The sequence below is a fragment of the Cariama cristata genome, unplaced genomic scaffold, assembly GCF_000690535.1.
Source record: "Cariama cristata isolate BGI_N322 unplaced genomic scaffold, ASM69053v1 scaffold36423, whole genome shotgun sequence".
Taxonomy (NCBI): Eukaryota; Metazoa; Chordata; class Aves; order Cariamiformes; family Cariamidae; genus Cariama; species Cariama cristata.
This window is the reverse complement of record NW_009610763.1, coordinates 1-10455: the sequence shown is the minus strand read 5'-3', so window position 1 is coordinate 10455 and position 10455 is coordinate 1. Positions and strand designations below refer to the sequence as shown.

At 38.2% G+C, this 10455-nt stretch overlaps 1 protein-coding gene across 2 annotated transcripts; it reads right to left on the bottom strand.

The window, feature by feature from the left end:
* Nucleotides 1-204: 204 nt before the first annotated feature.
* RIOK3 (RIO kinase 3) lies at nucleotides 205-9599 on the bottom strand. Of its 2 annotated transcripts, none has more exons than XM_009697983.1 (12): nucleotides 9482-9599; nucleotides 8468-8613; nucleotides 8235-8339; nucleotides 7584-7693; nucleotides 6742-6885; nucleotides 5774-5901; nucleotides 4446-4634; nucleotides 3796-3955; nucleotides 2711-2791; nucleotides 2533-2622; nucleotides 2029-2136; nucleotides 205-548 (listed from the first exon to the last, which is right to left on the bottom strand). In XM_009697983.1, the coding sequence occupies exons 1-12, from the start codon at nucleotides 9547-9549 to the stop codon at nucleotides 447-449; spliced, it is 1431 nt and encodes a 476-aa protein (XP_009696285.1). In that variant the 5' UTR covers nucleotides 9550-9599; the 3' UTR covers nucleotides 205-446. The 2 variants fall into 2 exon arrangements, with proteins under 2 accessions (XP_009696285.1, XP_009696286.1); XM_009697984.1 differs by having other exon boundaries at nucleotides 4446-4631; nucleotides 9482-9597.
* Between the last annotated feature and the right edge of the window lie 856 nt (nucleotides 9600-10455).

Here is a 10455-nt window from a genome sequence, read left to right as displayed (position 1 = left end):
TTTTCAGGTAGCAATACGAAAAAAAAAGAGGGACTTTCCTAGTGTGCCTCCCCCCTAAATACTTTAGATGACCTAGACGATTTTTAAAAATATTTAAAAAAAAAAAAATACAACAATTAAGCTCTGAATCATGCAAAATATGACCACCTCAGCTACATCAGTCTAACATAGCTGGGCAATTGGTGAAGTTGTCAGACCATCTGAAGATGGAGTGACAGTCCATTCTCACAGTGCCAGCCTGATGTGTGGGCTAAGTTTAAAAACCAAACAAACAAAACAACAAAACAAACCACTGAGACATCACCGTATGCTCGCTGTGTTTTCCATTTCGGTATTCCCAGCCAACCACTCTCTCTTGACATCGGTAGTTGACATTTACCACTGCACCAACATAGTTAGAAGCAGTAAACTTGTGTTTTGTTTCGTTAGCAGCTGTACGCTCAGTGCTATTCATCATATATAGGTGGGTCTCCATGGCTTGAAAACATTGACAGTTTCTTTCCATGATTCTGCACATGATCTTCATTCATCTTCTCCAACGCTTCAATCTAGAGAGCCAAAAATAAAACCATGCTGAAATCGTAAAACCATGCCTGTGCCAGAGTTAAAAAGTAGCTTTAGGTGACTGATCAGGTATTTACAATACTGCTACGTCAATGATTCAGTCACATGCATGGAGCAACCTACTTCGGAAGTACAGCTTCAAACATCTGTTCTCAACAAGTTAGTAAAAGCACTCCTTTAAGGTTTCATGCTATGTAACCAAAATGCATGAGTTGCAGGGAGGATTGGATGATTCTGGAGACTTCAGCTGTATTCCCAAGTACAGAACTGTCCCCTCCTGCAACTCTGAACACCTCTACTGTAACTCGGCCAATCCATCAGCATTGGAGAAAATCCACTGCAACAACTTTCACAGTTAAAAATGGAAGATAGTATACTTGAGTATTTTGTCGCAATCAAAGTAACGCAGTACAGTAGCTTATTTTGATCTTCAGACTGTTATGTTTGGATTACTTCTGCTTGTACTCCAGGGGAGATAATTTTAGTTACTAGCGACTAGAGTCAAAGTCTGAGGTTTAAGGATGGGCTGCTCAAATTCACCTCTAAGTAAAGAGCAATGTAAGTCTTCCCTGTAAAACTTAAAAGCACAGAAGATGACAGAAAACAACCACAACCCCCAGCCCACACCCCAAAGCTCACACCACAGCTAGTGAGGGAATCGGGCTTTGCTTGATTAACTGATACACAAGGATTGTTGAACAGCAACATTGTGTTCCCTTTATCTCTTCCTCACGTTGAGGACCTATTTGAGGAGTTGACTAGTTTCAAGCTCCAACCTACTGCATGCTGGACTAGCATCAACCTACACTGTCACCAGGAAAGGAATCAAGTAGAGTAGAATTGCCATGCTGCCCTTACTTTAATTACTAAATATGGAATGTTTGACAACTTATTTTTATACATGTCTGGTATCAGGATGAACACCTGGAGGAGTTACAGCCAAAATTTGAAAATTAAAAGCCAAAGGTGACCAAAGATTCCTAGTCCATATTTATATTAGCATGATTTTAGGCTTGAAAATTGACAATGCTAGCCTAAACTTTAAATTCAAGTAAGTTAAAATCTAAAACATGAAAAATAAGCAGTAGAACAATTATTATTTTTAATCCAGCTTTCCTTCCTCTGCACAACCTTTAACGTATGTAAGGAAAGACAACAAAGCTAGCTTTTAAACGGGTCACTAAAGTCTCCTTAAGACCAAAAGAAGCAGTTACAGGCAACACAAAACCTTTCGTACTTGGGAGCAGAGGTATCAGGAAAGGGAGTGGAGAGGCCTGTCCGTCTGAGTTTCTGAAAATGTTTGTACTAGGTTGAAATAATCAAGTTTGGACAAAGAGACACAGAATGATGGCTGAAGTTACACTCACACACTCTAATCACGCAAACTAAACGTGGGAAGTTAAGGTATTACAGTAGCTACTACAGCTAAGCAAATTAAAGTGTTAGACACGGAGAAAACTGTACCTCTGCTTGGAAGTCTACTTCGTTGTCAGCTGTAATATTTAAACCTGAGACAGCATTGAAGAGTTCACGCTCATTCAGTGCTTCTGCCACACCTCCTTTCTGGAAAAACTAGTCAATATAAAGAGCACACATTAAACACTTTACTACACAAACCAAAATATTCCTTTTCCTTCCCCAAGTTACAATTGCAATATTTAGCCAAAATTACATTTTTGCTTTTGTTGACCTATAGATAAAAATAACTGAAAGAAGTTTTAAGTTCTAGTGGTACTGTTTTATTCTTCCACACTTCTTTCCCTTTCGGAGAAGAACACCATTGGTGTGGACAATATGCAAGAGTAATCTTTTTTTTAATATATCTATATATCTATCTATCTTTATCTTTTTATATGGTGGTGATAATTTTTTACGGAGTTGTATTCATTGATTTATTTAACTGTGAATTGATTTTTATCTTGGAAAACATTCAGCCTAACAGAAGATTGTCAGATGAAGAAATCCTACCTGTGAAACATTCCTACAGTCTCTGAACAAAAACTCAAGTCCATGAGGATGGGTTGGCTCCACAGACTGACTGACATCAATAAGCCAGACCTGTCATCACAGAGAGGTAGCAATTCACTTCGTGTTAACATTTCACATTAGATGAAACCTTTCCTTCCCACATTAAGGATAAGCTCACCTTCCCATCATGCCAAAGCATGTTGTATTCACTCAGATCTGCATGGACCAAGTTGCACTCCTTATACAACTGTTGCATCATCTGCAAGGAACCAAATGAATGAGTGAAGCACGTTATACTCCAAATGAAGATTGTTTGCATGACTGTAACAAAAGAAAGCCCTTCCCCAACCACCCACCCAATTTACATAATTTTGTTCCCAAGTCTTCAATAAAGTTCCATACAGGTAATTGCAGTTTTGGTAAACTGCCAGCAAACTAAGCTTTTATCACTGAGCTTAGCTTTGGCAAATCAGAAGAATCAGCCTGGTAAACTCATGTCAGCTCTGCCAACCAGTCCAAGTGCATGAGACAGATAAACACACTCTCCAAGTATACCTGTCATTCTCACCCCTACTGCACAGGAAAGAAGTCTCACAGTTTTATATATTGAATCCTAACTAGTATGCATATTCACTTAAAACATGGTTGTGTTGCTCTACTGGTCTCAAGATTTGAGGCACAGACCATTCATATTACCAAGCTGCTGGATTGGTTGGTTGGGTTTTTTTAATGTCTATAACGTAATAGTGAGTGGACAGTTAGCAGGTTCATGTTTGAACCAATTACAGCAGAATATAGGAAAGTAGAATATTGCATGGTGGATACTTTAACTCATTCTCTCATTTCTAGATTTGCTAAAAAGCAGAGTGGGGACAGGGCTATCCACTGGAGAGTGCTTTGGCATTGTAAATTAAATATTCGGTAAGCCCAGAAAGACTTCTTCAGAGAACTTTCTAAACCACATACTGCTTCTATCAAAGGAGGACTACTTGCTCATAATGCTTCTGTTGCTAAGTATGTGTTTGTCATCAAGTTCCAGCATGTTTTCCACTCAGATTAAGATCCAATTATTTTTTTTTTAGGGCATAATTTCTTATTTATTCTAAGTCATACATTAAACAGCAGCAAAATAAGCCTTTGGACTCCGTATCCTGAAAGCGATGCAAGCATCCTGAAAAGTAAATAATGCTGATTTGTCCTTTAAGTTATTCCCCTAGAAGAAAACACAACCCAGAATTGGAGGAGAAATCAGCATTGTCTTACATTAAGAATCTGATAGTAGGCCTTTTTCATATCTTCACTACTAAGTGTTACATCCTTTAGTTTAGGAGCTGGGACTTGATCCTGGCCAATGAAAGACATAACCAAGACGTGTTTCTTAAGGATAACCACTTGAGGACAAGGAATTCCTGCATTTTGCATTCTGTGGATCAGAAAATAGATACTGATTAAGAAAAAACAAAACAAAACCCCCAAACCCCTACAGTTCTAGTTCCTGCTTGCTCCTTTCCAAAAGAACTGTGTGTGGGAAACTTGATCCAGAGTCAAAGTCTTTGAAATAGACTGAATTGAAAACTGAATAAATATGTATGTTTCACAGTATTTCACATAGGAAAATTCAGATCTTAAAGTCACAAGCGGGTCTAAAAATGCTCACTGAAAACTAATCACTTTTACACCTTGAGCCTGTTAACTTCACGGGCTTGTAAATTTTGCTGCCAAATCACTGGAGATGCTGACAATTCGCTACACTGTAAGAAACCAGAGGCTGATTCAATCTGTGCCAGGTTGTATATTATTAAAAGTAAAACCTAAACTTCTACCCAGACATTCTACCCAGACGTAGTGTATCTTCCTTAAACAGAGAATAGGAAACTGGCAGGCATTTGGCAGCTACGCTTTTTGTTCTTTACCTTGTCAAGTTATGCATTTCTTTCTCAGCCCACATACGAATAATCTTTCGTGGATTCAATTTACTGAAGCGGTCTTTAAATCTGTAGTCATCCTTAATGTATTTGTCGCGGTTCTTGAATTCATTAAGAGTTGTTTTAAACACTTTGATGGCACATTCTGGAGGTATAACTTTATCTTCAGTTGCACTTCTCACGGAAAAAGTCAAATATGTAACAAAGTTAATAGTTAACATCTTTGCAAGCAAATACATGGTTTTGGTTTTTTATTTTTTTTAAACATTGAAAGATACAGCAGTTTTTAATATTAGAGAAGATCTGATTTTCTATCAAATTTGGAAGCCAATTCAAGTCAAGTTTACAGAGTTCTATGATTACGCTTAAATATGAATGTTTGGGTTTTGGCATTTTGATTATATGTTGCTTATCAAATAGGTTCCATGTCCAAGACTGTTAATATTTTACTTAAATGTCATAGCTAATAACAGCCCTGTTAGTGGATGTACTTGCTCCAAGAAATCACAAAACTCTTGCATTAGAACAATAATGGCAGCATCACAATGTTTTCTTAAGCACCACAAAGATATTGCCTATTGAATAATACTATCCAAAGGACACTCCTGAACATCATTCAAGCAAAGGTCAATTTAAAAAAAAAAGTAGTGCATCTTTTCTCCCCACCCCCCAACTTGCCTCTCTCTCAACATCTCTAAACAGATCATCTGTATTTGGGTTTTACTAGCTCTTTTTGAAACACTGCTAGTTTAAAGAGAGTTAAATGCACTATAATGACTACTAAGGTACTACAATCCTTCCACCATGGTAGTTTTTAAAACTAGACTCTTGCATGACTTGCAAAGCAAACAGCATCCCAACACTAATCTCAAGGTAACCCAAAAGTAACAAACAGCACCTCCACTGAACTGCGCAGATGGAGCTGATAATACAGCCAACTGTACAGAAAGGCAATCTTCAGGTAGCCCAAGATCATGATGACAGCTCTGTAGTCCAGGGCAGGTTGGTGGAAAGAGTTCCTCAAAATCTCGAGACTTCTTTTTTATAAAAGGAGCACATATTTTTCCACAGAAAGCTATAGTGGATTTGTCGCCATTCAGGGCATGGTCTCCAAGGAGGAAAGTGGGGATTTTTTTTTTTTTTACAGTTGGTACCCTTTGGTTTTCAGATTTTATCATTATCTGCATATACATGAACACAAACTTCAAGTCTTGGGAATGGAAAAAGTGCAGATTGTTTAAATATTTTTGTGGTTTCTGCTTTTTAAACCATGTCTGGTACTTAAAGCTACTGTCAGTAACACACAATACACTTACTTTCCCCCATATGCATGAAACACAACAGATTCTTTTCCTGTGCTGATGCAGCCTGTGATGGTCTCCAGCATCCCAGCATTGACCATCTTGTACAGAAGTAAACGCGTTTTAGGATCTACTGCTTTCTCCTACAGGCAAGAAATGAATACTCAATTCATTAAAACAATTCTTTGCTTTACAGTGAGTTTAGAGTATTTATATACAGCAAGTGTTCAACTAGGTGGAAAGAATAATGTAATAAGAACATTCTCTCAATTGACAGAGAGAAGAAAAAAAAAAAAAAACAAACAAAAAAACCCCAAACAAGCAATGAAGTAAAGCCAAACTGCTCCAGCACTGTCATCTACAGATTTAATACTCTCAGGTACCTTATCAGCTGTGTAGCACATACAGTATTTTACTAATTCCACCTAAAGTACAGACTATGGCTCAAAAGCACTTTCTACCGTGTTTTCAAGAAGTCTTTACACATCATGAATCAAAATATCCTAAATATTATATTCTTTTTTATTTTATTGTTACTGATATAATGACACACCCAAATTTGAAGAAGTCCACAGCAAAAATTACCAGAGGCCCTGCTCTAAACTCACCCATAAAGCACATCAACAGACTTCCTAAATTATTAAGTCAGAGTTTACTTGGTCACCTGATCTTCCTGAAACTTGCTATGAAGACAGGTATTTGGAGCTGCATGGTTCAACTGCAGAGGATTAATCCTCTGGATGGTTTCTATAAATAATTTCTAGGCTGCTTGCTCTTGTTTTGATACGGCTCTCACAGTAATGCAGCTCAAATAGACAGCCTTTTTCTAGTAGAAGCTGGCTGATACCATCTCCTTCAGCAATGTTAACATACTATCACTTAACTGTTTTACTGAAAATGAAATGTTTCAAGAAACTACCAAAACAGTGTTCAGCTGTTACACAAGATAAAAAGTATATAGAGAGACTTTATTAAAAACATACAGCAGTGGAGTGCTCCTTCTTTTCGTGGAGCCTTGCACTTCGACGTTCCTCAGAGTACGCGTGTTGCTTTAAGGCATTGAAGACTTGATTTGACAGCTTTAAGTCCATCCCAATTCCATCCCCAACTTGGAATTCAGGTGCAAACTACAAGTAGAAGTAACAGAAATTTAAGCATTGCTACTAGCAGACACTAGCAGAAATTTCTCATTCTGATTTGGAAAAACCTCTCGCAGATTAGAACTTATGTGAAACCCACTTTGTGTAGTGTTGTCACTGTATTAAAACACATATTGCTTTAAACTCAGAATTCAAAGTTCTGCCCAAATTGGTACGAGATTACCTAACATCCTGTAAAAATAGCACTTGTAGCATTTCCTTATTTGCAGAAGTTGCACCAGTTACATTAAAGAAAACGGAAGGTATGTACCATGGATAAACAGACTGAAAAGCTGTAAGTCAAACAATTGACTAAAAATAAGTTACTTGGCTCCTCAGGCAAAATTAGGTTACAAAAAAAAAATTAGATTACACAATAGCTATGCTTTTCAAAAATAGCCTTGGTGTTTTATTTGCCTGTGTATCAGACTTGCTGATAGTTTTGTTTTGCCAAAACAGATCTGTGCAAATTCTTGCATAACGGTCATTAACAAACTATTATTAAACAAAAAACCTGCACAACTCAAACTGCCAATTTGAATGACTAATCCAAATGATGCATTGATTTCATCTGATAAATCAGCACCAATGATACAGTAGCACAGATGGACAAACATTAGCTCTTTGGTTGAATTACAGCATTCCAGTTTTACACACAAAACAAGTTCCCCATAGTTTTCACTTACATTTTCCATGCGAGCAGTGTTCTTTCTTCCACATACCACTTCATCGTGTTTAGTAGTAATGTCTTTTCCTTTTCCTATGAAGCCCCTTCTCGGTGTAGTAGTAGGTTTATCTGCCAGCAGTGAGAAAAATAAATCAAACTTTACATCTAAACAAATACAACTAATGCTCATAAAGGTTCCACAATGCCCAGAAAAGTCACATAATTTTATTTATTAAACAGAATAAAATACTTGAGTTGTATGATCCTAATGGAGTCGTCTCTTATCCTGAAGATTACACCTTCTTTTGCTATGTTATGACTTACTTCCATGTCTTCTCTAAGATATCAGACACACTTTTGGCATGTTAAAGACAGGAATATTCAATATCATGTTCAGATGCCCCTAGACAAATGTAGATGACAGATATGCATACCCCACGATCCACATACAACAGTTATTTTGCCAGATTCAGTCACCAAAGCCAATCTACTGGCAGATAGAAGCCTGAAGTTACCCGCCCAACTTCCTGCATAACACCTCCCAATTAGGTGAGCTGACTTTTACATACAATTGGCATGTCTCCTTACATTCAAAAAACCTAAACTTAACTATGTCATATTCTTAGGTCTATTAACTGAAGAAATTGTATTGTTTAAAACTGCCACATACCTGCTCTATAAGGATCATGACGGGTATCCTGCCAATCAACCTCATCCTCGGAGCTGTCACTGTCATAGGGATGCACCTTCCGATAATTTTCAAAGGATATGGAGACTTGAGAAACAAAACAAATAAGCATGACCATGATTATCAACAATTTGCTACTTCCTCACAGCTCTGTCAACTTAAGCAGAGTGCCAAGAATATCTTCAAAGCAAAAATATTTCTTCTGATGAGGGTACCTTTGCTATCTCCATTGATCTTCTTCTCTTCACGCCGAAGTTGCGCATCATATTCCCTGTCAAATTCCATCTGCAGCATCTGAGCTAGCATTAGGTCACTAGAAGTGTCAACATTTTCTCCTGTAATAAATGGTCCTTCAGCAACACTATGTAAAATGAAAACAGAAATTTAAAAAAATTAAACACAGTAATCTAAATAGAAACACTGCTTTATACCATTTCATCACTCTATACAAAAAACTTCACGCAGAGCTGCACAGAAATTAATGCATCTCAACTGTCCGCCCCCCCCTCCAAGCCAACACTAAATATAAATAGAGTATGACTTCATTTCTCTTTGCCACTCCTTTACAATGCAAATATTACTTAAACTTTTACTTGTTTACCATTCTGTAAGAAGCACTAGGCTGCATTTTTAAGATGCCCTGCATAAAAGAGAAAGAAGGCATACAGATGTATGGGGAGAGAGAGATAAAGAGAGATTTATAAGTAAGTAAAAACAAATTAATTTTAAAAAAACCAAACAGTGTTGCTTTGCTCTGCTTCACAGAAAAGACCACCAGCAAAATTTGTATGAGTTTAGAACTAGTAAGCTCTTTGCCTATGTTTAGAGCTTCCAAGTATTAGGAGGATACAGGTGATACACCTGACAGTTCTTGAAATAACACCGTACACTGTTAACAAGAGTCTCCAAAAGGGAAGGCAAAAAAACCCCCACAATACAAAAACATTTCTGATGCTTCTCAAAATGCAGCTTACAGACTAGCTTAAATCACCCAAAACAATGCTAAGAAAGTATCAAGAAAGAAGGAAGGGTGACAGAAGAGAATGTAAGGAAGAGTTTTAACTGGGGAAGCCATCTTCACAGAAAAAGACCTGAAGAAGCAGAGTTAAGAGATAATAGGCAAAGCTTTTACTGTATCACTACACATTAAGGACATTGTAAGAATATGCACAAGAGAGAGAAGACGGCTTCACAACTATGCAGATCACTAATCCAGGACTTAAACTTACGCAACCACTTCAGGAAAAGCAGAATTTTCTTCTTCCAGCTGCAGCTCTTTCGCCAGCTGTTCACTCATAACATCAGCAAGGGAACATGATATTGATGTTGTGTTAGGGGCTCCCCACGGACACTATAAATAAACATTTTATTCAAGTCAGCAAGCAATGCAGTAGGAACACAATAATCGGGATAATTAGCTACCACCGGTTCTAAAATAAGCTCATGTAATCTTGTAAGAGCTTGTCTTCTACAAATACTTAGGGAAGTATGATGAACTAAAGTACACAAGGAGTAGTTTCACAAACTGTAGCGAAGTGGAGGTCAGCCTCTTCTCCCAGGCAACCAGTGACCAGACAAGAGGGCAAAGTCTGAAACTGCACCAGGGAAAGTTCAGGCTAGAAATGAGGAGGCATTTCTTCATAGAAAGGGTCATTAGGCATTGGAATGGGCTGCCCAGGGAGGTGATGGAGTCACCATCCCTGGAGGGGTTTAAGAAAAGACTGGACATGCCATGGTCTAGTTGACACCGTGGGATTAGGGAAAGGTTGGACTCGATGATCCCAGAGATCTCTTCCAACCAAACTGATTCTGTGAAACTCAACAGACAGAACTGTGATTGATGGTTCCTTATTAATGGAGGGGGAAGAGTCAGTTTGTCAGTACCCTCTGAAGACAGGGGCAAAGCCCTCCCAGAAAGTTTGCTTACAAGTGTACACACAGTCTATGTAAAACGTCTCTTGGAATAACACAACAGTAATGGTTTATGCACAGCTTCTTCCCCCATTTCTAGAGCCCTGAAAGGACAGCAATCATAAACATCCCCCCAAAACCACAGAAGCACGCACACAGCTTTGCCTGGGGAGGCGGGGGTTGGGCAATGATGAATCCAACCGAGTTGTGACTCACTGCCTACCGCCTTGATAACCAAACTCACTTAGATCCAGTCCCCTGATCGCCAGCAGAGCTCGGAGAGAAGCAACTC

Excerpts from the sequence above, each read along its gene's own strand:
- RIOK3 (XM_009697983.1), bottom strand. The coding sequence starts at position 9,549 with ATGAGTGAACAGCTGGCGAAAGAGCTGCAGCTGGAAGAAGAAAATTCT. Across the intron at positions 6,886-7,583 it reads ACACTGCTCGCATGGAAAAT|TTTGCACCTGAATTCCAAGT; the intron begins GTAAGTGAAAAC and ends TTCTACTTGTAG. Across the intron at positions 2,792-3,795 it reads CCTACTATCAGATTCTTAAT|ATGATGCAACAGTTGTATAA; the intron begins GTAAGACAATGC and ends GGTTCCTTGCAG.